Source organism: Daphnia pulicaria, chromosome 7 (assembly GCF_021234035.1).
Source record: "Daphnia pulicaria isolate SC F1-1A chromosome 7, SC_F0-13Bv2, whole genome shotgun sequence".
Taxonomy (NCBI): domain Eukaryota; kingdom Metazoa; phylum Arthropoda; class Branchiopoda; order Diplostraca; family Daphniidae; genus Daphnia; species Daphnia pulicaria.
This window is the reverse complement of record NC_060919.1, coordinates 5,794,925-5,819,901: the sequence shown is the minus strand read 5'-3', so window position 1 is coordinate 5,819,901 and position 24,977 is coordinate 5,794,925. Positions and strand designations below refer to the sequence as shown.

Genomic DNA, 24,977 nt, shown 5'->3' with positions numbered 1-24,977 from the left:
GCATTGGCAAATAGGTGAAGCGACGAAGAATGGGCAAGCCATTTTTCTTGTTATTTTCACTCGTTTGTTGTTTTTCTGGTGGGGGGGAAGCCAAGTAATCGAAAGAGGAAACGGGTATTTATTACGTTTTTCGTCGAGGCGTGTAAGTGTAGTTCCCATCGCTCCAGCACGGCCACTAATTTCATTCAACTCTATGGTAGCGGACTACTTTCGCTATTTTTCGAAAATAAAAAAACTGTTGATTCTCAACCGGTTGCGTGCCACTGCCGTGATGCGTTGCTGCTCTCCTGTTCATCAGATTAAAGCGACTAAATACAAGGGGTGGCATACAGCAACAGCTGCCGTGATGTGTCTCTAGGCCCCTTTTGACGCCTTTTGATTTGTAATACAAACATCTGTCACCCTCGTAGTCGAGTTGAGGGTTGGGCGGAATTGTAAAAAGTATATAATAAGAGCAGAGAAGAAGAACGACCGTTGAGGAATTTTTCCCCTGAGGGGGAGTTTGCACTGGTGTCAGACTGGACGATATTTAAGACTATTATGAAAATGAAAGAAGAAAAGAAACGTGCGCACACTTTTACTTTATTTCTATTTTTTCGCTCGATTGACACTGGGGAATCGCCGCGTCTCGGTCTCCATCATCATCATCACGGCGTCGTCGTCGGAAGCAGCAGCAGTCATCCAGCCAGTCGAAAGGACATTGATGAGGTCTTGGGCCAAGAAGCGGCCACGGGTCTCATGGTCGATCACCTGCACCTGCAGGTCAACAATACAGTCAATACAACAATACAGACACGGATCAGAACCGGCTCTCAATCGCATCAGTCCCGACGCTCCGCGTCTACCGCGTCAAACTCCTCAAGCTTCTCCTTTCTTCTGCCTTCACCGGCCATCACCACGACCAAGCAAACATGCCGCCAACCACCTCCAACAGCAGAGACTACAAGGTAACGTAACACACATGAACAAACTGGGAGTCTTTTCCAGGAGAAAGCTACAAAAGCCAATCGATTGTCTTTTGTTTTCCACTGGGCAAAAACAGAAATAGAAAAAAGCCTTTGAGATACTTTCTCTTCTTAAAAAAAAAATCGAATCATAATTTAATAAATCCTTTAAAATTTTTCTCTGTGTGTGAATTATCCTTGTGGATGAATCGGTTTGATCCGGTGTCAGTGAATTGCAGTTGGAATTTCATTTTTTTATTTTCTTTGTTTGTATATCTTTTGTTGTATTATGTGGGTCAAAACCATCTGGCCACATGGGCATAGGTGGTCGGCAGCCCCGATTGTGGATCCCATTGGATTCCGACTGCGAGGAACGTGACTTAGAAGTCGTACGACGCCACCCGTCCGGCCCGCGGATCGTTCGATCCGGCGCTCGATTCAAATTTTTGGAAGAGGCGTAGGCAGCCTGGCAGCACCGCCAATGGCGGAAGCCATAACAATGCTGGATATTTGTGGGCAGGAGCGGCTGACAATGCCTTACCATTCCGACCACAACCACTTTGCCCGACTATGAGGAGACGATGCACCGGAGGACCCGCGGCCTCAGAACCGGAACGAGAACCGGTGGGCGCCACCAGCGAATCTTTTCCGCTCAGCGACGGTCATCATCACCTCTATCAGCCTCTACCGCACCCTTAATACCAACAGCAGCAACAACAACATGCAGTCCCAATTGGCAACAACTCAACTGGTTTTGTTGCCTAATGAAGGCGGCCAACCACTGGGCATCCATGTCGTTCCCGATTACTCGCCGACTCGATGACTGTGATGTGACTGTGAAACTAACTTAAGATTCAAAACTCATTACTAGATGTCGCCAGTGTCGCCATTGTTATTGTTGTTGTCATGTTTATACTTATATTCCTGTGATTTCATATACCAAATTGAACTTCGTAACTTATGTAGGTTTATCTTGACCTAATTTCCTTATTTTGTACTGTACCAACTTTTTTCTACCAAATTTTAGATGCATACTTGCATAGGCCTACTGTAAGTCATTCCAACAAGTTGACTTAGTGCTCAGTCACTTTCCATCTAATAGACCCATCATGCAGTTAAAAGCCTAAAACTAATGTTTGAAGCTCACATATAGTGGAATACAAATGTGCAGAGTTAAGGTATTTTCCCATTACTACTACCAGACCACTACAATTCAGATTTTCTTATAACATAGGTATCCTTGCGCATGAACATAGGATCTTTTCTGAATCTCACAATTTTGGTGGTGTACCCTGCAACAGCATGTGTGTTGTTAAGGATGCTTTTACTTCTGCTTAGAAGGGAATACAGCTAAGAGATAGGTACAGTTTTATTTCTCATAAGTAAACGTAGTATGTCTATTTGTAAATAATATAGAGAATTTCCTTGTCCCATTCCCACTTAGAGTTTCAGAGACATGAAGCGTGTGAAGTGAATAACCTGCCATGTGTATGCACATGTACCCGATCTGCTTGATGAAAGTCCAATGCCTTACTAAATTCATCACCCATATGATAAAGGTAAGCATCAATACCATCTATCACCAAGCTAAGTTACAATACTTCATGACACTTTCTTTTATAGCATCAGGAAATTTATCTTAACATGTGGAGTAATGCTGTTGGTTGCTGTGATTCCCATTTTTATGGTTTTTTCATCATGAACATTTCAGTGTGCATCTTAGAAAAGGTAATGATTGATATGCTTTATTAACTGTTATATTTTCATTAATATAATACATTTTATTTTTACAGAGCACTTAAGAGATCCTTAAGCCAATGCTGATCATTTTCCATGAAAGAAGAGGGACTTCCATCATGCTCCATCCTTATCTTCCCGACGTACGCTCATCCAGCTTCAGTGCTTTTTATGCTGCAAAACAACTTTTCTTGCTTCACTGGCGAGTTGGATCACTTCAGTTGCTGTGACACACCTGCAGTCACTCACCACGGGATTATGGCCAGGTACCGGACAATTGAATAATTTTCGTAGATCATCTACTAGTTCTCTATTTTCGTAAAACTCTCTGTCCGTGTAATAATTCCAAAATCAGGCCCTTCTTGCGCGTAAAAGAAGTGTTAGTGTGTTACTTCGACTTTTCTTTTTTCTAACGCTAGATGGCTTTTCGATAACTTTCAGCTGTCAAAACAGTCAGTTTCAGTTACTTTGCAAATCTCTTTGAACATTTATCGGCAGCTCTTGTGTGGAAATTGTTTAGTGGAAACTGAAGATTTCTATTCCACCAACAAAGCTCACTTGTTAAATTTTAAAAAATGTGTTTTTTTTTTCTACTTTCGGTTTGCTCATTTCAGTCAGTAGTTCAGTAAATATGCATTCGAGGAGCAAAAGAACCACATATTCGTGATCCTCGTCAAATTTGTGGTAAAGTTCATGTGATTTTTTTACGTATTCGTACTTCCGGTTTTAAAAATTTTCCTGAACTATATACAGTCATGCCTGCAAGTTTCTTTAGCAGGCAAACTGCTCTATATGGTTTTATTTGAAGTTGACGGAAGGTATAGCTTAGGAAGCTTACTGTACCTCTCATTTTCGTCAATCTGGTGGGAAAGTTGAAAGACCGAAAGGAATAGAAGAAGAGAATGGAAAAGCGCAAAATAAATCCAAAGAGGAGGAAAGGTGTGCTTCTTAGTATACCTCCCGTCAACTTAAAATAAAACCATATAGAGCAGTTTGCCTGCTAAAGAAACTTGCAGGCATGACTGTAGTTCAGGAAAATTCTCGATTTTGGCCAAATTTTGGATTTCGTTTAAATCACAACTATTCGACCCCAAATTTCATGGAGATCACAAATATGTGGTTTAATTTGACGACAGCTCAATGATTGAGGCGCTGTGGTTACTTCCGGTCTACTTCCGGATTTTTTTTTAAAGACTAGCAAGTGAGCTTCTTTCTGTTTACAGTTCTCAATATTGCAAGCTTCATTTTAAGTTAAAATAATTGAATATTTAAATCTTTGAGCTTAAAACCTGATTATTGTTTCTATCTGTATTATGTAACTTTTATTGGCAAGTCACTTATTAAGAATTGTTTTCTATTTATTTAAGTAATGCAGAGAAAACGTTTATAAGATGGACACCAAAACGTCGCCGGTATCTCCAAAATATCAGCGCGGATCATCATTTGTTGTTGGTATTATACTTGTGTTCGTGTTAGATAACCCGTTGGCTGCCACGCCTTGTTCTCCCCTAGCTCCTTTGCACGGGCCGCGCTGTTCGGTCTCGTGGTTTTACAAGCCGCGGGGTCGGAAAGTCGCCAAGCCCAAAATTTGCCGCAAGGCGCCTGTTATAAGGCAATGCACCAGTAGTTTCCCCTTGTCAGCCCGGACTTGTCAGCAATGGCAAGTCCCACTTGGTCATGGATCCTTTAGACGTGGCGCGTAAATTAATAGAGAGCAACCTACGGGTTTTTTGGCGTGGCAGCCAATTGGTTAACTTAGTGTATGTATACATGTTTGTGTGTGGAGGTGGGACAATTATAACACAATTCTTTATTTAAGTTACTGATTTTAAATTAATACTAAGTCTTGTTAAGGAATTGTATCAATATATTTTTCTCAACTTCAAAGTCTTTCATTTATGCAGACTTATTATTTATAAGATTTGAAAAAATCAAAGGTTCAAGTTTCTTTCTCATTTAACCTTAAAACGTCACCGTCAAGCCACAAGAACATGTTCATATGCAGAGTATCTAAGGCAGTAGTCAAAACAACAATTTACAAATCGGCATACTGGCCTTAGAGAAATCCAACACCAAAAGACACCTGTCGCAATGCTGACGGGCTTGAAGTTACTAACAAAAGTCTTACAAAACAATTCCCCGTATTAAAACTTATTCTCATTTAAGATCAACAATTAATTCCCAGCGACCAATTACCATTTTACAAAATACAAAATAACCGATAAATATAAATAACCTCGAGTAGAAATTTCGGCTATAGTAATGAGGAATTGCCTTGTGGAAAATTGCGAAATCGTAGTTTGGGCTGTTATATTCGGCTGACTTAGTGGTGTAGTAACTCGGGGCATAGAAGTACTTTCGAAGCTTCGGTGTAGTAGATGGTAGTAAAGTAAATAGTGATGAAATACTCGGATGTCTTCGGTGGTGTAGTACTTTGGAACATCAGTGTAGTATTCTAGAGCAGCGTAGGATGTAGTGAAGAAAACTGAAGTATTGGTATATCGTGACGGTGCCTTCGTGGTGTAGTACTCGGCTGCCTTCGTGGTGTAAGCTGGAGCAACCTAGGTTGTAGTGCAGGGACGCTTCAGTGGTGTGACAATTCTCGGAGTAGTAGCTGGGAACAGAATAGTACATGGGAGAATTTTTATAGCTAGCTGGAACATCGTAGGTTGAAGTTTAATACCCAGGAGCCTTTGTGGCGTAGTACTGGAGACCTTCGTATAGTAAGAAGGTTTGTTGGGAACGTTGTTGTTCAGTAAGCGGCGTGGTGAGGGTAGTGAACCTCGGGGAAGAAAAATACTTCGGTGCTTCTGCGTAGTAACATCGGGGCAGCATAAGTTGTGGTGTAATGTTTTGGAGCCTTGGTGAAACCGGTTGTTGCGGAATGTTCAAGCCCACCATACCCAGGAGAAATCGGCACACCAGTGGTCGAACCAGACATCACCGTTGCAACATTCACAATAGCACAACGCCATAGTGTACTAAACAAATAATTTTAACATTAATATAAAATAATAACTGGCATATTGGCAATTAGAAAAAAGAATAAAGTTAATTTACAATTTACAATTTACATTTCCATGAAAAAATAAAAAATATATTTACCCATGATTCTGTGTAGTATTCGACCGTTTTTGTACTCGTCGGTGCCTTTGTGATGTAGAACTTGGGAGCTTTGACGTAATACTCGACCCTTTGATAGTGTAGCTCGGGAAAAAATACTTCGGGCATTCAGCGTAGTAGCTTGAGGCAACATGAGCTGTGATGTAGTAATCTGGAGCCTTGGTGGAGTAGCACTTGAGAGCCTCAGTGTAGTAAGCTGGAGCAGCGGAAGTTGATGCTTAATAGTAAGACGGCACGGCAGTGTTGTGCTTTGGTACCCGCCATACCCAGGAGACATCGGTACACCAGTGGTCGACCCAGCCATCAACGATACAACACCCAACAGCAGCACGACGCCATTGTTTACTTTACAATTAATAAATTTTTATATTCAAATATGGTTCTGGTATATTAACAAATAGAAAAACGTAGAGTTGAGAAACATTTTTACCTTTACTTAAAACTTGTAATGGGACGAAGAATGAAGTTGATGACTAAGTGCACGGCAGTTCCTGTTGCTGTAACGGAGATGCTCATTCGGCTGCTGAATTCTTTCACCTTTTCTCTCCTTTCATACGAGTAGACAATAAATAATTTGTACATTTAGTGGATGCCATATTAAAACTCCACATAACAGAATATTTACCATGATATGTAGTGGTGTAGTACTCCAATGCCTTGGTGGTGTAGTGTTTGGGAGCCTCAGTGTAATGAGCTGGAGCAGCGTATGTTGCAGTAGTACTCCGGTGCCTTGGTGGTGTAAAAATTAGTGCCCTCGGTACAGCACTAAGGCACTTTGGTGTAGAGTATCGGAGCAACAATTGCCTTAGTGGTGTAGTACTTCGGAGCATCGGTGTAGTAATCGACCCTTAGGTGGTGTAGGTCGGGGAAGAATAATACAGCGGGGATTCGGTGTAGTAGCTCAGGGCAGCATAAGTTGTGGAACAATAATCTGGAGCCTTGGTGCAGTACTTAGGGGCCTCGGTGTAGCAACTGGTCGTGTAGTGTGTTGTGTAGTAAAGCGGCGGCGTTGGGATTTGTTATCCGCCATACCCAGGAGACATCGGTACATCATGGCTGAAACCAGCCATCAACGATAGAATACACAAGTGCAGCACGACGCGATAATTTACTAAACACAATCATTTTAACATTAATATGAAATTATATTAACTGGCATGTTAACAAATAAGAAGTTGATTCACAACTACATGTAAAAATGTTTAACCATGATTTAAACTAGCAATTCGACGAAGAATGCAGTTAGTGACAAATGGTGCACTGCAGATTTGCTTTTGCTATATCGGAAATGCTCACTCAACTGATTTCTTTCGCATTTTCTTTGACCTTATGTACGACTTAACAATTAATATACAAAAATATCTAGCATGTTAACAAAGAGAAACAAAAATAGAAATTGATACATAAATCCATATAACAGCAGAATATTTACCCATGACTGAGAATTGACAATACGATGACAAGAATGCAGTTGATGACAATAGTGTACTGCAACTCTTACCGTGTCGGAGATACTCGCTCGACTGATCTCTGTGGACTTTTCTTTTGCCTTTTATACGACTTATTTCTCACCCCTCCTCTTAATCCTTGCGGCTATGTTATCTTCTTGATAATGATGCAAAACGACCCGTTCAGACCCAACCTCTACACCACTGCATGACAAGTTTTAAGTAATGATCTCCGTGACCTTCGATTGAAGAAAATGCAAACTGGTATTTCCTTCTGCAGGTTAGGGGATGGGTCTACAAAAACCAATATCAAAGTGAATACCAAATAGCTTACCCTTGCGGCTATTTTACCTTTTGATAATGATGAAACACGTGTCATTCTCACCCAACCTCTACTTCATCGCATGCCAGTTTTACGTAATGTTTCTCTTGACCTTGAAGCGAGAAGGATATCGTGTCTGGACAAACTGGCCGATCTGTCGGCAGGTTGACCTGCATGCAAATATACAACGAAGACATGCAAAAAATGTAACGAATCTAAAACTCCTCACACATGTTGACTGCAAGACTGTTACCTCGTGTATGAGTGAGGATTCCCCAGAGTCCAATTATTCCAAACTGATATCAAGACGTCGCAAAAGGCCAGTAACAGCAACCAGCGCCAAATCCATTGACCCATTGACCCCAAAAACGAAATTCATAACATTCGTGTTTGCACATCTGTTGGAAAGAATGAAATTATTATTGTCTATATGGATTCATATGGCTATATAATTCATGTACATTATATGTTTTCATGTAAAGATCTGGTACATGTACATACACATTGCAGGTTTCAGGTTATTCACTTCACACTCTTCATGTCACTGAAACTCTAAGCAGCAATGGTTAGTTATTTACGTTATTTACAAATTTTCACAAATTTACCTATAAGAAATAAAACTCTACCTTAGTCTTAGCTGGGTTGCCTTCTAAACCAAAGAAAAAACAGCCATAACAAAAAACATGATGTTGCAGGGTACGTCACCAAAATTGCAAGATTTAGAAAAGATCCTATGAGCAAGAATACCTATATTTTATGAAAATCTGAATTGTAATGGTCTGGTAACAGTCATGGGGAAATACCTCTGGGAAATATCTTATCTCGATACATTTTTATTCCTCTAAGTGTGGGCTTCAAACATGAGTTTTAGGCTTTAGACAGCATGATGGGTCTATGGGATGGAAAGTGACTGAGCACTAAGTCAACTTGCTGGAATGACTTACAGTAGGCCTATGCAAGTATGCATCTAAAATTTGGTAGAAAAAAGTTACTAAGAAAATTAGGTCAAGATAAACCTACATATATTACGAAGTTCAATTTGGTATATGAAATCACAGGAATATAAGAATAAACATGATCTATAAACTTGATCTATGAAAAAATTAGCAACCAATTGTTTCGCCATTTTGCCTCCTTTCAGGGCGTCCCTAAACTGCGAAAGCGAAACGCGAAACGCGAAACGCCTAAAATGCGAAACAGCTGTGCGAAACGGACCCAAAAGTTGGGACCCTGTTTCGCATTTTAGTCTTTGGGTCCGTACTAAACTGCGAAATCGGTGTGTGCGAAACGTCGCAGTGTAAACGTCTTGGTAGCAGACGACAATGGACGCCGTCAACAAACAAATGTTAAGAGTTTCAAATTTTCGAGACTTCGAGTTTCGCGCACCTTATGGCTGGTCCGCTGGTCTATTTGTGTGTTGACCATGAATACGAAATACCTTGAATGCAATATGCAATAGGTGTTTTTAATTAGAAGATTGGTATAAAAAAATTAATGGAACTTCTCGTTTCCATGTATCAGTATCAATCAGATTAACATTCTTAATTTTAAGGAAAGTTTTAGCTGATTAAATTTTAGCTTGATTTGGAACATGGTAGCTTTGATTTTTAGCTTGATATAAGGCACTCATACTGTTATGGCCGATTCTTTCTTTGTGCACGTACCTACTGGTTGATTTAAATTATTTAATGTAATGTATAATCCCTGGGCCATTACCTAATATTTTATTATTTAAAAATATCACCATAACGTGCTGCTCTATGTCTTTCATTAGTTTAATAATCGTAAAATGCGCATTAAAACATACAGGGGTAGTGGCGAAGAAATCGAATTTGATTGCCCCCCTTCCTCCTTTAATGCCTCATCATAGCGGGAGACAATGAAAAATGGCGGCAATCTCCGTCAATTTGGACCTCTGTGGAGAAAAGGAAAACTTTTTGTTTCGCAAGATGTTTCGCTCTTTAGTATGCCCTCCGGCATTTGGTCCCGCGAAACGGTCCCACAATTTTGGTCCGTTTCGCACAGCTTTTCCGCATTTTAGGCGTTTCGCGTTTCGCGTTTCGCTTTCGCAGTTTAGGGACGCCCCTCCTTTCACGATGTAACAACAACAAGGGCGACACTGGCGACATCTAGTAATGAGTTTTGAATCTTCAGTTAGTTTCACAGTCACATCACAGTCATCACATGACTCGTTTGTTACTTCAAATTAAAAAAACAAAAAACAATTCCAAAGTTAAACAACGGAGATCGTATTATAAGTTAACTATTTTTAAGTAATAGATCACACAATGTTTAGTTAATGATTCTCACTGCAATATGAAGCGAATAAAAGAAACGATGATTAAGCGAACTTTACCCTACTTCATCATTAGGTGCAACTGTAATGGCAAATTTTAGTTATTACTATGTCAGAAGAACATAGAAAAACCACATAATGTAAACTTACAGTTAGCATCAATTAAAAAATTTTTAATCAGCTTCTTGATTTTCCATAGAGAAATTTCGAATTTTGTCTTTCTGCCGCCCACCTTGGTTTTAGCTTTTAGCCAATCAAAGCTTGTTTTTATTTTATCCTCCGGGCACCTTCAAGCTATTCATTTCGTCTGCCATGTCATCAGCACTTAAACCAGAAATATCTTTTGAGTTTTGACGTGCCTCTATTACAATTACACGTCTAGAATGTGGTTTTTGTTTGTCTTGGCGATTATTTCATCTATAATTTTGATTTTGTGCGTGACCCTTGCAATTGGTATGTATCAAACTTTAGCTGTAGTTTGTCACGGCACAAACCCTAGCCAAGGCAGTAGCCGGTTTGAAAAACAAAACGCTAATTGAGAGATCAATGAGAATTTATAAGCTCACTATTACTTTGATTTAAAAGCAATAATTTATGTAAATATTTGTTTTATTTGCAGCTGCTGGGTTATACTTTCTAGCTGAATTGGTTGAGGAATATACCAGCATTACAAGCAAAATTATTCGTTACATGATATGGGTAAGGCTTATAAATAGCAATTCGAAAGACTATTGTAAATCAAGTACAATTTCATTTTTATTACAGGCAAATCTTGTTATTCAATTTGGACTTGGAATATTTGAGTCATTCCCAATTAGCCTTTTACTTTGTAATGTCATTCATCAACTGTGTAATTTGTCAATTTTGAAGACATTTCCTTACTTTATTTTAACATCACCATCATTCATCCTCAGTCTAGGTAACAAAACTTGTTCTGCAGTTTAATTTTATTATAAACAATTTAATTTCATTTATTCTCATAGCTTCTCTTGGACTGAACCACTATTGGGCTTTTGCGTTTTTTGGGACAAAGTATTTCCCCTTTCTAGAGGTAAGCTACATCATATTTTCCAAGGTAAAATCACAAGTTGTAACCATTGATTGGGTCATTAATTTTAGGTGTTGGCTTACTTTACCATCTCACTATGGATGATCCCATTTTTATTCTTTGTCAGCCTTTCTGCAAATGAGTATGTTCTCCCAACAACATCAGAAAGAGGACCACTCATTAGTAAGTTGCCCACATTATTTCATTCTATGCTCAAAATCTAACAGCTATTATATTGTTAACTTGCATTATTAGATAATGAAGATGACTTGGTCTCTCACTATTTTTCAAATAACAAGAAGAAATATGGGCTGTTATATTTTTTCAACTACATCAAAGACTTATCATGGATCTCCCCGCAAAAGCAATTTTAATACATCTTGAAATGAAATATTTGTATTGATTGATATTAATACCAGAAACAAATACACATTAGGCGCTTTGTACAAACACGAATAATAAGTTGTCATGGTTACATATTTTAGAGCCAATCATGCACACTATTGTAGGAATGTTACAATAAAAGACGAAACGGGAGAGTCTAATAAAAGAAGCGAGTAAAGAGTGAAATAAAAAATTTGTTTTTTGCAAAGAATAGATAAAGAATAAGAATTTTGAAATCATAATTTCACGCGAGTTGTGAAAGTGTTGGAGGAGTTTTCGCTTTAGGCAAACTCCTGGGCACTTCACGAGATTCACTGATGTTGTTCTTTCGACTCGAGTACGAACCTAGAGAGACGAGCGTCGAGGCAATTGCGAGCCCTAAATTGATATTAACAATTAAAAACCAAATTAGAAGGATTTTTCTAATAATGCCTCAATAAAATTAACAATGGCTTAAACTTAATCAAACTTAACAAATGGTCTAATAAAATTAACAAGAATGAATCAAAGTGAAGTACCCGACTGTCCTGGGGGTGTGTAGGGAAGAGTCCCATTTGGAAGTCGTATCAAAAGCGATAGCACAGCAGCCTTCTGATCGACGCAAGGTTCTAAAGCAATCGGACTTGGACGGAACTGCAAAATAATACGCATGATCTGTGAAATTAATGGTTACGTATTGATCTCTGATGGGACTTACCCTGCGTCTTCGACGGACGGCATTAGAAGTAACTGCTGATGAATGGGAAGATGAAGATGAGGGAGCTGGGGTTACGTTGTTGCACAGACTCGTTTCAATTATATGTTGATTCATAGAACCACTTTGAGTGCCCCCTACCGTGACTCCTTGACTTCGACTTTCAACTAAATTTATATGAGTTATTATTAACACATAACAATGAAATATGAATAAAAATTACTCAAATACTGACCTGACGTACATCTATTATTAGGGACGGGGGCACGACGAGGGAAATTGGGCGGCACTTGGAGTTCCACAAGTACGTGCGAAAATGGGCGAGAGGCCATTTGTTCCATCTCTACAAACAATCTCTGTCGCCTAAATGAAAAAAAATAAGACGTGAGAACACATATTATTAAGAGTTAGAAGGCAAAAATGGCTGGGAATTGGACGGGAAAATGTCTTTACCTTCGATACATGTCGTACTTCTGCTTGATTTTCCACAAAATTGCGGCCATCATGAGCAGGGATATAAAGCAAGCAGAAAAGGTGATGAAAAACTGTTGCAACTCCAATTTTGGATGTTGACTGAAGGAGACCTGAAATTGTTGAACGAAAATGTGTATCGTTTCTTTACATTCAAGCTAGAATTTTCTAATACCGTAATTTGGATTGGCGAGCGGAAATCGTAGACGTATACGTAAAACGTAGTATTCTCTTCACTGCCGAAGTGATACTCATTACGTTGAAATCTCGATTTGAATGTGGTGCAATTGTAATTAAACAATATATACTTTTCTTCGTCAATGTCTTCAGCATCCACCTGAGGGGTAAAAAAAAAAGAAAAATTTGAGTCCGAACAATGACATTCAATCTGAGGTGAACAACCTTGGCTGATCTAACACTGATGTTCAGCTTGGCCAGCGTGGAGCACTGTACACTGAATTCAAGATCAAGGTCAGGCTTCAGGGGTACGTTGCGGAAATTGATCTGCTTGATGTGGCGGTCTTCTTTCTTGGAGAGATTGAACGTAAATTGAAAATCGAGTTGTAGGTCGTAATAGCATGTCGGTAACACTGTCCAGTTGGCCGGGACACCAGAGTTGGTGTTGGCATGTGACGATACTGTTAGTAGCCCAGGTGAGTAATGATTTGCTAAATCACATCGTTCACAGTGATCCCCCACAACGCCTTTAGTGGTGCAGAAGCAACGACCTGTGAGGGGATGACATTGTGTTCCATGTCCACTGCCTTTAATTTAAAACCAGTACACATGGATTAGAGATGTTTCCAAAAATACAGAATATCAAAGATTTGTCATACATTGGCAAGGTGAACATGTTCCTCCATTCACTGGATTTCCAAAGTAGCCTGAAGTACAGGTTTCACAATGGGGACCTGGTTAAATTGATTAAAAGACGTTATTAATAAAATCATAATCAGCAAAACAAATAAACTACGAGTGATTACCTTCGGTAAGGTGTAAGCAAGGCTGATTGCATTTCTGAGTTCCCTCAATGCACGTACTATGACCATTACATTGGCACGGTGGACAACTGGTGAAGAACCACTGTTGACTGGGACAGAACAGTTCTGTACGAAAGTTCAGTACATTTGTCACAGGACCACTGAAACCACCTGGCATGCAAGTTCCTGTTCCTCGGTTTGAACCATCATCACACCAACCGCAAGCGGGATCCTCCTACAAATATCCGAGAAAAAAATAATATTGAAGGTTATTCCACATTTCAACCATTCGCATGTCCGTATTCAACCTGGCATTCGGAACAGCTGCGATGTGATTTGCACGTAGTCATTTTCGTATAGACACTTGCTCCTAGAGGTACATTTCGTTGTCCTGATGAACCCCCGTCTTCAAGTTGCGGGAAGTCCAAATCTCGGCATTTGTTCTCATGTGTAGTCCATTCGGTGCAGAGACCATATGGAAAGGAAGGAATGTAGGCGTTCTTGTCAACACAGCGATTCTGATTTGAGCACCACAAGCAAGGACCCTGTCAAATAATTCCAGTAACGAATGATTCCTACGTGGTTATTAAAATGATGATATTGAAATACCTGGGTGCAATTTCTGCAATTGGTACGCAAACTGCATGCTGCATCACATACTTGATCTTCCTTAACGTCAACTTTCTCAGTACGGTTCCCCATCTAAAATTCGAAACACAAGGTCAATGTAAAATATAATCAGAAAAAAAGAACGTTAATATGAAACCAAACCGCTGATTTCTATCAATTAGGTACTTTTTTTTATATATGACAAATTCTTCACGACATGCAAAATCTAATTTAAAAACGTCATGACCTTTTTTAATATCATTCAAGTTTATCTGAATCTTTTAAAATGGGTAATGAAACGTGCAAAGGCCGGACACTTAATAAAAGCCATCCGTATGAATGAAAGTCGTGTTCATGAAAAAACGAAAGCAATCGTGCTGTTTAAATAAGGAATTTAAGAAAGAGACGCAAATGACAAGATGTAACCTTGCGCACATATGAGTAGCAACGGGCGTCAGGCTCCCAATGGCAATGCGGTTCCGTATGGCAGGCTGAGCAGCTGAAAAGCAAATCGGCTTTATGAAAAGTTTCAAAGGCTTAACTTCGACACCGGATTACTGTACCTATGCAACAGCCTACAAGAGTTGGCGTCGGCCACTTGACAGTGCTCTAGTGAAGGAATTGCTTTTGTATGTGTAAGCCCTTCTTTACACTTGGCATATTGGCAATTATGGCCACACCAGACGCAGTTAAATGTCGTATGCAAACAGGTCGGGCAACTCGAAATTGAACCACACTGCAAAGTTGAATTGATTGCATATCCTATCGCCGAGGCAGAAGAAGACCATTCAGTCTGGGAGTTTGGCGACTCTGGAAACGCTAAAAAGAAGATTTCTTACTAGTTACATTTGATGGGAGGAAAAAAAGCAAAGGAAAAGTAGAATTCCAATTACCTAAACCTGGACATTTTTCATATCCTTCTTTAGATACACTGGCTAAAGGCTCGCATTTCTTGGCTGCTTTGTTCCAAACACACTTTACACCAGGCATGGCGGTAAGACATTGCTCCTTGGTTGCGAGAGATGTACAAATGCCAACAATGTAAACTAGAACATCACTCTTCAATCGCCCGTCAAACCCGCCAAAAATCAACATTCCATAAGGAAGCAATGGTTGGTGGTACTCATCACTATCATTCAAATCTGGAAAATAAAGTTGTTTATTACTTCGGAAAAAAAAATGAAGTTAAGAATTTTATTACCTGAGGAAGGACCAAATGAAGCAGCTAAATGCCCGTAACGAGACAGATCGCCACCAACGCTGGTGGCCGCCGGCTGATTTAATTTGAACCAAGTGTCACACACTGTATCGTAGGCGATAAAGTCTGATGAATAACACTTGGCACCCTAATTTACGTATGAAATCAACACATTAGAAAGTTTCGAGAAAATTCATTTTAAAAAATAAATAAATAAATAAATACGCCATACATTGCTAATTGCCGTTTCGTTATGTGTGTTTCCTCCGTAAACAAGCATGAGGCCACCGCTCATAATGGCGGAATGTAGATAACGGTAGGAACCACTCGACGGATGAACACGCCAAACTCTTAGCGCCGGATCGTAAGAATGTAGGGCATCCGTCAAACCATAGGCAGAGCTACTTTCTGACTGGTAACCGCCGTAGACATATATGCGTTTCGTTAAAGGATCCCATACAGAACTGTGGCCATAGGATCCCTGAACCAGGGCACCAGAACTGGACACTACACTCCACTGTCGACTATCTGAAATTGTGTTAGTCAAAGAAAATAAACAGAATTATGAGCTAAAATCGTTTTCTATATTTTTAAGATATGCAATTTTACCTATACTGTACTCTTGCAGAATGTTGAGGTATCCATAAATAGGATTGTAACCAAAAATTACATACATCTTATCCTTGACCAAGACTGCAGTGTGGCCCGTAGTTGCTACCGGGCCACACAATCGATGATGGCACTCTTTATTTTTACTGGGCGCTACGAGTATCCATTCTTTTGTAGACAGGTCAAGGCTCCATAATTGGGACGAGACGGAACCATCATGAGTAACGCCTCCATACATATATAAAACTCCCTGAAGCAGGTAAAATTAGTAGGTTGGGTTCTTTTGGCAATCGATATTAGGTGTGGTAGCGAAACACCGAAAATAAAACATGAATTCGCCAGCACTATCGGTCTATCCTTACCTCATGTATTAGAGTTGAGTGGCCGTGACGCAATGTTGGAATGAACAGTCCGTTTGTTTCTACGCGGGACCAGTCGTTTCCTATTGATTAAAATATTTGAATTAACTGAAATTCCATCATCCATAACAATCCTCACAAACCTGATATATTAAAAGCCATAGTTAACGGTAACTTAAGATCTAATCCATGCCCTCCAACGACCCATAGAATGCCTTTCCAGACAGATCCACTACTTTGAGTGCGAGCCAGACGTTCGTCGCGAGTTCCATTGAATTCCCAGACACTGGTCCAAAATCCTCTGTCCCTAGTCTGATTACAGTCAAGCCCTTTTTGAAAAAAAGAATCAGAGATTTATTATTGTTATACAGAAAGCCTAGCTTTCTAGCATAGCTAGTGCTATAATACCTGACCATCCTTCATCACAGACACAGCTGTGAGTTTCCATATTGCATACACCATGTTTGCTACAATTATTAGGGCAGACAGCATACTGACAGCTATGTCCATAGAAATCAGCATCACAAGTGCAAGTACTTCCAATACATACACCATGGCCAGAACATCTTTTTCCCTCTTCATTAAAAGGGCATGAATTTATACTATATGAAAAGATTATTTTGATTTAGTTGATTGAAAAAGTCTGCCAAAAAAGTAAATAATGCTAATAACATACCTATAAGAAATATTAAATCCTGACATGTTATATGCCAAATCACTGTAAAAGTATAGCAGGATAGTGTTGGAAGTAGAAGTTATTTGATTTAACTCTTCCACCTTGTAATTGCCATATATGGTTAGGCCACTGGAAATGCAAAAAAAAAGTGTTTTCAGCAAAATTCCCTTTTAAGGAGATTGAAATGTTTAAATTTTTCAATAAACAGCCACTTATAGACTAAAACTAACAAAAATATATGTGTTTGTTTTGATAGCGATTTCCCCATTTGTTATACCTGTATACTGCGAGAAGTGAGGCAAAAACAGAATCTCCATCATAGACATAGAGATGATCCCAACTACATTCTGTTGCAAATTCAATGAGCTGTAATCTAAAGAATTAGGGCAAAAATTTATATTAATGAAACCAATACTGTTGCGAGAAATTTTTTGCTTTTCAAAATTTGTGTACTTACGAAATAGTTGCATTGGGCACAGAACTTTGAACAATCCATGCACATTTTGTATCTAATGAATAATTGCTAGGTCCATCAGAAAGGAAGCCAAAAGGACGATTTAACAATATTTTCCCTCTACACTGTGGTATTTCTGCCCAGGTAGGAAGAGGTGAAGGTATATTGAAAAGTTGCTGATCATTTTGTTCACCAAATTCCGACTCGCTGATGCAGGTTTGTGTATGATTGTCGCACTGATAGACTTCTTCAGCCTTGGAAGTTTGGGTTGCAATTAGTAATCCAAGACAGACTAGATATAAGGCTGCTAAACTATGTTTTCTGCGATATTTATAAAATTCTACGGCACTGATAAAGGATGATTGCAACTCCATGTTTCATCCATTCGACTAACAACTAACAACGAGTTTCTCAATAAACAAGAAGAGAACACTCGCAGCAAAACAGTCGTGTCGACTGTCGAAGGCGTGACGTCACATTGCCCACGGGCATGGGCATTGGGAAGACTCGGCTGAGAGAGTTTGCATACTATACCAGCAGCAGCAGCAGCAGCAGGCCAATCACCGGATTTTTCTTCTTTTTTCCTTCTTTATTTTTCAGTCCATTTCTCCACAAGAACCCCGGTGCTGCTCTAGCACCGCCTTTTTTGCTTCAGTCTCTCCAAGGTAAAAGACAAAAATAAGTGAGCAGCGAAATGGGTTTTATCCAGATGTTTTACCACTGCGAAGCACCAGTGGCGGCGAGCCCTTAAAAGAGAATAACAGAGTGCAATGTCCTATTGAAAGAGCCTTTTTTTTTCTTTTTCACGGTAGCACTAATTTATATTCTTCTGCCATCTTTGTCAAACGAACTTAATCAGTTTACCATCGATATTCTCGTGGTGCATTATTTATTAGTGCTGCCTTTCTTTCTGTTTCATCATTTAGGCTAATTGTAGAAGTTCGGTTAAACGAGTTATTTGCCGCGAAATTTTAAATTACATTATGCAATATTAATTTGTGAATCAATGAACACAAATACTAGAATCTCACGCATTGCGCATGAACAAACTATTTAAAAAGTTTCATCTCATAACGGTTTTAATGGGAGGAGGAGCTTGTGTACGAGATTTTTTCCACGGGTTGATTTATCCGGGAAACAAATCTGTCATATCTCATATACTCTTGATTTATGCCAAAATGTCGACTTAGACTCAAAAACTCTACGCAGCAGCACAGCCACATTCGGCGATTTTAGAAAGGATTATATGGCGTCTTGAATATGTGGGTTAAGTAATCCCATAAAGCCAGATTTTCCGACTTTTGTATCCCTGCATAATAAATCAAAATTTAACGCTGAAAATGTCAAAGATGCTGGGGCTGTAAGTGCATCCTCGATCGATACAGAAGTTAGTCATGATTTTCTTGAAAATAACTATGTTTGCAAATACATTTTGATAATCAAATGTTACAGTTTACCACAATAAAAAGATAGTCAATACCGCGTGTACTTCAAACGGAATTCCGATGTCTTTCTATTTGCTCGAATTAGGCCTATACTAGGAAATTCAAGTGCAAATACAAACGTGTTTACCATCTTCTACTCTAGACTGCATGATCGGCTTAATAGATTATGTGTATACGTAATATGTAAATCAAATACCAGGAAATGCAAAAGAGATGTTACAATAATCAAATTCAGCGTTTATTTTCATCCCGGAGAAAGCAAACTTTTGAGTAAATGGTGCTCAAGAGAAGTATTTTCTTGTTAATTTCTCAGCTTTCAGGATCTAGTTTGAAGTTTTTTAGGCTTGAAATTGGTTCTGATCAAATCATTGTGCCCTTCTCTATAGAGAAACAAAAAAGGAAATGACATTACAGCAATGAAAAAAAGTAACATTCTTCTAGACAAAATACCTATTTCTTGCTAGTTCAATTGCTAAGAACTGTACTCTAGGTACAATCATGGAATTAGATTCACAGTATTCCTTGGCTGAGTTAAGGCGAATCAATGTTGCGTAATTGTAATCTTCCACTGTTTCCTTGTAGATTTCACAAAATGATCTCCAGAATTCTTTGGCATCAGCAGATTTGAGTTGTTCTTCGGTTACAAAAGCCACATTGAGGTCAGGAAATGTTTCCCGAAAATGTTTATAAAGTTGATCATCCATTTTGGTCAATCTTAAAACTTTAGGGTCCACTGAGCTCAATAACTACTGATCAATTGAAATTTAATGACACAACTCATGGCTGGAAAAATAAACGACTCAATAGACTTACATTGAAGTAGATTTCAGCATGTTCGAATGCTTTAATGGCCCATAATTCTTCAATCATAGACTGCAAAATTAAGAGAGTAAAATTAAGAAAAATATTGTTGAAAACCAAATGTGTATGATCTTACATCATTCACGAACTCCTCTGCTGGTCGCTCCAACACCGAGGCTGCAGCAAGCAATCCATCAGCTCCCTGTTTTATAAATGAAGAACAATTTATTTAAGCATTCGAATAAAATAGCACGTCAACTCACGATGTCTTTTCCGAAATTTTCCACAGCCATGACAAATTATTATTAACTTTTTCGTTAAGAATGAATTCTGACCGAAAGGACGACACACGATTTATAAAACATCAACTCGTGGATCTAGCAGACGAAATCCAATTTGACACTTTATGCCATCTAGCAGATATTAATAACACCAAATTGAACTCGCAGAAATTTTTCAAAAAAGAGAAAATAAACAAAAAATTTCGTTGTTTCTTCTTTGTTTTTTAATAATGAAAGAACATGTAGCAGTTACTTTAAGTATCTTCACACTCATAAAGAAATAACAACCAGCCGTGATTGCCGTGATTACTAACAAAATATTTAAACAGTGATGCCTTCAAAATACACAAATAATTGATCATTAAAGGGCTTTGTATGTGTATTTTGGTAAAGAAAACGTGGCAATTTTTCGCAACGGTGTTATCTTTCCCCGGCAACGATGGTGTACGTTCACATCCTTGATTGTGTTACTGTTAGAGAGAACATTGTTGTGTAAATATGCCGTCCCCGTTGCGGAGCAGCGGTCATCCGCTCGGTGTTGGCTAAAATATACACAAAATCAGTTGCTATTGTTGTGTTAAATTTGGACTGTCCGAAAGACATGATTTCCGGCAAAAATTAAATTTCACCAGTATACTTTGTAATCACCAGGCCGTTTCATACAGGGCTGTATAATGGACGGAAACGAGTCAACACAACTATGAATAGTTTGTTTGTCTACTCTTATTTCAATCACGTTTTATTTTACCGACTGGCTATTGCAACATCTGGACACAACCGGAAATGCGGTATTGGTGTATATAATACATTATTAGTTTATTACCTCACATTTCAATAGTATTTGTAGCAAAAATAAAATAAATAAAAACAGACACAAACAAACGAGGTATTAATTATAACGTAGGGAGGATGTGGATTTACAATGCACAATCAAAAAAAGATAAAAATGTAAGGTGTGAAACGATCAAAAAGAAATTCAGTCAAAGGGCGTTTTTTTTTTTTGGTTGTCGATTGACCTTAATTAATAAAAATAAAAAAATCTTAAAATGGCATTGATACAACCTGGATGTTATCCAGACCTTGCCTTTCAAACGCATCAGACAGATCGGATGGACAGGTTCTCGCTTCAAACGAAATTGAAAGATGGCGACCTTACATTTTTCTTTCTTTTGATTTGATCTTTTTATTTTTAATTTTCTCGGTTGTTCGAGGTAGTATCGAATTTCAATTTCAAGGTGTCTGCCCTGTCTCTTTGTGTAAAACTGTTAACAGGTTCATTATTAATGATGGGCGTCACAAAGTCACGACGAACGATGTTGGAAAGGCAATCAACGCGCGTGAGTTATTATATGTTGTTCTCCGATTGGATACATGAACAGGTTTGCTTACGGATGGAGAGACCCACCCTCGATCAATTTTCTTTGACAAGAAGCCAAGTAGCTTTGTATGACTATCCCACGTCCAACATATTATTATATGCGTCCTTCTCTCTCTCTCTCTACGCGCTTTAGACGGTACGGGCTGTCTCAGGGTCGATTAGGACGTTATTTTTTGGTTGTTTTCTGGTTTCTAGACCGTAACGAATATTTAGTGCCCCATTATACTTACAAGTTTGGTTGGACCGCTCAAAAGCCTGGGCCATAAAGCAAACTGTGCAATTAACGAAAGCCCAAATCCCCTATTTCAATTTCGATGCCTCGGGTCGATTTGAGTCGCTGTATGGTTTATTTTGAGCGGAAACTCCCATGTCCAGCAAAAGCTCGAGGGGGTTAATTCGGTGCAATTCGCTTTTGATTGGAGCGAATCAATATCAAGTTTTGGGGGGAAAGCGGGAATCGTGTAAAAAGGCAATTAACGGGTGAGTCATTGCGAATGAATAAAAATAAAACGTTCGTCAATTGAGATTCTTTTAAATAATAAAAAAAAGAATCTACGACTCTCTCTCTCTCTCTCGAGTGTGTGTGTGTGTTAAAAATACATTGGGCAAAAGTGTGTCAATAGTGACTAATATTTTCTCGCCATCATCTCAAGACCCTTTTTGCCCATTCTCTCGAAAGTACAGGCGGAAAATCACATCCAATATTTGATTCACAATCACCTTTCACCGGAGTCACTCCTTTTTTTTTCTCTTTCTCAGATCGATCTTATCGCCTTATATATAAATGGCGATTCCTCGCTCATGTTTTTACATTTTTCTTCTTAAAAGAAATTACACACATACACAAAAAACGAGCAGTATCTATTGCACTTAGATAGTAGTATTTCCATTTTTGAATTTTTGCTATTGCAGCGCTTAATCAAATTATTCTAGACGAAATAAAAAACAACAACAACAACCGTCTCTACACTGAAATCGGGAAAATACGACATCAGCAACATTTGGTTTCTATTCCCCCCCCCTCTGGAAAATTGCGAACGTTGCACGGAGTGTCCAATATTTCCCGCAGGGGCACTCCCTAACCATTATTAAATAGAGAGAGAAAACAATAAGAGGGACGGTAACTTCCCTCCGGCTGGAAGAAATTGCAACGTTTTTCCATACATATTTCTTTTAGTGAAACGTCATCATTTTTTTCGGGAGGAACCAAACAAAAAACGGAAAATTTTCAAGTCGAAAGCGTGTGGCCGTTATCTTTTTTTGTTGTTAAGCATTTACGTATTTTTATGCTTCTTCGTACTACGTGTAGCATCGCTGAAATTCACCTCAAGCGCACACACACATTGTCATGCTTTCTCTTTTTTGAAATTATTTTTAGTTTTCCATCGTTACACACACGGAGAAGGAAAAAAATATTAATTTGATTTATCTGATTGACCTTAAAGCGTCAACGCCCTACTTGCAGAAATTGAATCGATTCTATTATTATCGTCATCCTCGATGTTTTTTGTATTGCGGATCTAGAAATGTTTTGAGAGAGCTCTTTTGAAAATTGGGTGGGAAAAACTATTGAAATATTGAAATGTCGCTGATTGGAATGTGTCTGTCATCCGTGTCGCATGTTGTGTATTATATAGACGCGCATGCGTTCCTCGACTATTGATTAGTCCGTGTGTGTATACCGTCATAACACCGACTGGATCGGGCATCTCTTGACTTTTCCCTCGTTGATTGTTTGCGATATTTGGGAATCTTGCCAAAACTATTTATCTTCTTCTTCTTCTTCTTCCTCCTTTCTTGCTTGTTTTTCAGTGTACACCAGCTCAGCTCAAGCTCAGCTCGTTTCCAACGTAATAAAACCGACCCGCATTCCTTTGTCTCATTTCTGAAGCAAGTTATTCACCAAAGTAATTAGATAACAAGCTCCGGACGAGAGCGGCTGGTGGGAAAAACAACAAGTATTTCTAACAATCTATCGCGCATTTTTTTTCGCCAATTACCTAATTGAAAAGATCAATGTACGCATTCATTACGTACACACGGCCAATCCGATTGGATTTGAATGTTAGTCGATCCACACAGCTGTTAATAATAAACTAACAAGAGTCGACATAATGTAACAGTCTTAAGTCGGTGATGATTGCGCGGTTGAGACGCACCAGCGGTTAGCCAAGATTCATTAAGTTAGTGTGTGTGTCACGTGAGAGAAGGTAATTGGAGCAGAGCTCGGGACCAATGCGAACACACACACACACACTCTGTGTGTGTGTATAAAAATAGGGACCGTAATGTTTCTGGCACTCACGCGGACCCCGCCGTCTATCCTTTTGTCTGCCGTGATTGAGGCCGCCAATCCCGCGCGATTCATCAGACGGTAATTGATTTGTCTTGTCATCATTTTGCGATCGAGCAGCCACCAGAAAAAGAAAAGACTCTTAACCTAATTGAACGAGCGGCAAAATGATCTTGATACAATTTCGTCGGATCCAGCGAAACAAAAATATAAAATAATAAAAAATAATACTTGTCCAATCAGTTGCGCGCCCCCGACAGTTGCCATAAATTGCGCGTATAGTATTATTATATTCTAAAGAGTCTTGTGACTTTATATGCGCACGCCGTGAAACCTCTGCGTTCTTCTTCTTCTTCTTCTTTTTTAGATTGTATTTTTTCATGGTCTCATCGAACGATGGCGATGGCGACGGCGGCCTTTTTTATCGTCACGACGCGCAAAATGGCGTTGCACGAACAATTCAAAGTGTATGACCACCCGCGGCAACGACTTTCTGATTCCCTACATAGATTCTCTCATTTCCAGTTGGACGGCCGACACCAAAAAATTTATGGATAATTGATCGCATCTCGTTTCTGCGTACATCTACCGAAAAAAAAAAAAAAACCCAGAAAAAAAAAATAACTTCCCAGGAATTATCAATTAAGAATGAAACACGCAATTGCGCGTTTGGACTGATTTAACCTTCGCACCCGCGAAAATAATTTCACGCAAAGTTCAAGGTTATCTTCAATTACATTCACACAAACATTGCGTGAATTCTTCTTTGGAAAAACAAAACAAAAAACCATCAACACAAAAATTGATGCGGTGCTATAGATCGTTCGGAGCGCTCAATTACGCAATTCCCGCGACCGCTGATTGGGTGGTCCTCCGCTATGTGTGTGTTTATGTTTACCCTTTCTCCTTTTTCCGCGTGGAATTTTCTTTTTTAAATAAATTTAAAAAAAAAAAAAAGTTAAAAACAAAACTTGTTGGTCGTCGTCCTCTTTCTGGCCGATTATAGACGACGACAAGATTTATATATGCAAAGCCGAGAGAGATCTAGAGCAAAAGAGGCGTCACCAGCATCTAGTCATATATAAGATGGGGGGGATTTCGTGTGCCAAAATCGTCATAGACAAATAATAGGAAAGAAGCAAGCCTATATACACATATACACGCACGTTGTTTGGCTGTGTAGAAAGCTTATCGGCATCTCTACTATAGCTAAAAACAAAGCGATTTGGGTGTATAGCCTATCTACGGTTCGTAGCAGCAGCAGCAATGGCCAAAGGGGCTCGTTCATTCGTTCTTTGCTCGGGAGTAGTAGAGAGAGATGGGGAATGATTATACGACCCAAAAGTCACAAACTATATGGAAAAGGGACGAGAGATGGAGGGGCTTTTAGTGTGTGTGTGTGTGTGTGTACAACGGGCATCACTGCA

The 24,977-nt window shown here is 39.1% G+C and overlaps 3 protein-coding genes and 3 long non-coding RNA genes across 13 annotated transcripts; 2 read left to right on the top strand and 4 right to left on the bottom strand.

The window, feature by feature from the left end:
* Nucleotides 1–1,873: 1,873 nt before the first annotated feature.
* On the top strand, nucleotides 1,874–2,617 carry LOC124350300. 3 transcript variants are annotated; one of them, XR_006920697.1, is made up of 5 exons: nucleotides 1,874–1,906; nucleotides 1,972–2,122; nucleotides 2,201–2,305; nucleotides 2,397–2,503; nucleotides 2,568–2,617. It is a non-coding gene; the product is annotated as an uncharacterized LOC124350300 (long non-coding RNA). The 3 variants fall into 3 exon arrangements; XR_006920695.1 differs by having other exon boundaries at nucleotides 2,391–2,503; XR_006920696.1 differs by having other exon boundaries at nucleotides 2,391–2,503; nucleotides 2,574–2,606.
* A 2,919-nt stretch (nucleotides 2,618–5,536) lies between these two features.
* LOC124350251 lies at nucleotides 5,537–7,462 on the bottom strand. 4 transcript variants are annotated; one of them, XR_006920581.1, is made up of 5 exons: nucleotides 7,306–7,462; nucleotides 6,430–6,915; nucleotides 6,235–6,348; nucleotides 5,787–6,149; nucleotides 5,537–5,662 (listed from the first exon to the last, which is right to left on the bottom strand). It is a non-coding gene; the product is annotated as an uncharacterized LOC124350251 (long non-coding RNA). The 4 variants fall into 4 exon arrangements; XR_006920580.1 differs by having other exon boundaries at nucleotides 6,235–6,351; nucleotides 7,237–7,461; XR_006920579.1 differs by having other exon boundaries at nucleotides 7,237–7,461.
* Nucleotides 7,463–7,488: 26 nt separating this feature from the next.
* Nucleotides 7,489–8,708, bottom strand: LOC124350429. Its single transcript, XR_006920945.1, has 5 exons — nucleotides 8,595–8,708; nucleotides 8,378–8,541; nucleotides 8,201–8,305; nucleotides 8,036–8,126; nucleotides 7,489–7,972 (listed from the first exon to the last, which is right to left on the bottom strand). It is a non-coding gene; the product is annotated as an uncharacterized LOC124350429 (long non-coding RNA).
* Nucleotides 8,709–10,158: 1,450 nt separating this feature from the next.
* Nucleotides 10,159–11,377, top strand: LOC124350024 (protein TEX261-like). Its single transcript, XM_046801001.1, has 6 exons — nucleotides 10,159–10,323; nucleotides 10,490–10,569; nucleotides 10,636–10,789; nucleotides 10,854–10,921; nucleotides 10,990–11,101; nucleotides 11,174–11,377. The coding sequence occupies exons 1-6, from the start codon at nucleotides 10,254–10,256 to the stop codon at nucleotides 11,290–11,292; spliced, it is 603 nt and encodes a 200-aa protein (XP_046656957.1). The 5' UTR covers nucleotides 10,159–10,253; the 3' UTR covers nucleotides 11,293–11,377.
* Nucleotides 11,299–17,947, bottom strand: LOC124349387 (attractin-like protein 1). Of its 3 annotated transcripts, none has more exons than XM_046799945.1 (23): nucleotides 17,356–17,947; nucleotides 17,176–17,271; nucleotides 16,899–17,027; nucleotides 16,631–16,824; nucleotides 16,366–16,551; nucleotides 16,226–16,305; nucleotides 15,864–16,113; nucleotides 15,487–15,782; nucleotides 15,258–15,402; nucleotides 14,950–15,198; nucleotides 14,620–14,875; nucleotides 14,483–14,555; nucleotides 14,057–14,149; nucleotides 13,756–13,992; nucleotides 13,451–13,682; nucleotides 13,304–13,378; nucleotides 12,870–13,231; nucleotides 12,643–12,804; nucleotides 12,450–12,580; nucleotides 12,241–12,359; nucleotides 12,000–12,163; nucleotides 11,821–11,935; nucleotides 11,299–11,680 (listed from the first exon to the last, which is right to left on the bottom strand). In XM_046799945.1, exons 1-23 carry the CDS (start codon nucleotides 17,724–17,726, stop codon nucleotides 11,547–11,549), a joined length of 4,149 nt encoding a protein of 1,382 aa, XP_046655901.1. In that variant the 5' UTR covers nucleotides 17,727–17,947; the 3' UTR covers nucleotides 11,299–11,546. The 3 variants fall into 3 exon arrangements, with proteins under 3 accessions (XP_046655901.1, XP_046655900.1, XP_046655899.1); XM_046799944.1 differs by having other exon boundaries at nucleotides 12,232–12,359; nucleotides 14,492–14,555; nucleotides 17,356–17,932; XM_046799943.1 differs by having other exon boundaries at nucleotides 12,232–12,359; nucleotides 17,356–17,931.
* Nucleotides 17,948–19,013: 1,066 nt separating this feature from the next.
* Nucleotides 19,014–19,999, bottom strand: LOC124350081 (protein PBDC1-like). Its single transcript, XM_046801093.1, has 5 exons — nucleotides 19,862–19,999; nucleotides 19,735–19,800; nucleotides 19,611–19,670; nucleotides 19,248–19,543; nucleotides 19,014–19,177 (listed from the first exon to the last, which is right to left on the bottom strand). The coding sequence occupies exons 1-5, from the start codon at nucleotides 19,889–19,891 to the stop codon at nucleotides 19,114–19,116; spliced, it is 516 nt and encodes a 171-aa protein (XP_046657049.1). The 5' UTR covers nucleotides 19,892–19,999; the 3' UTR covers nucleotides 19,014–19,113.
* Between the last annotated feature and the right edge of the window lie 4,978 nt (nucleotides 20,000–24,977).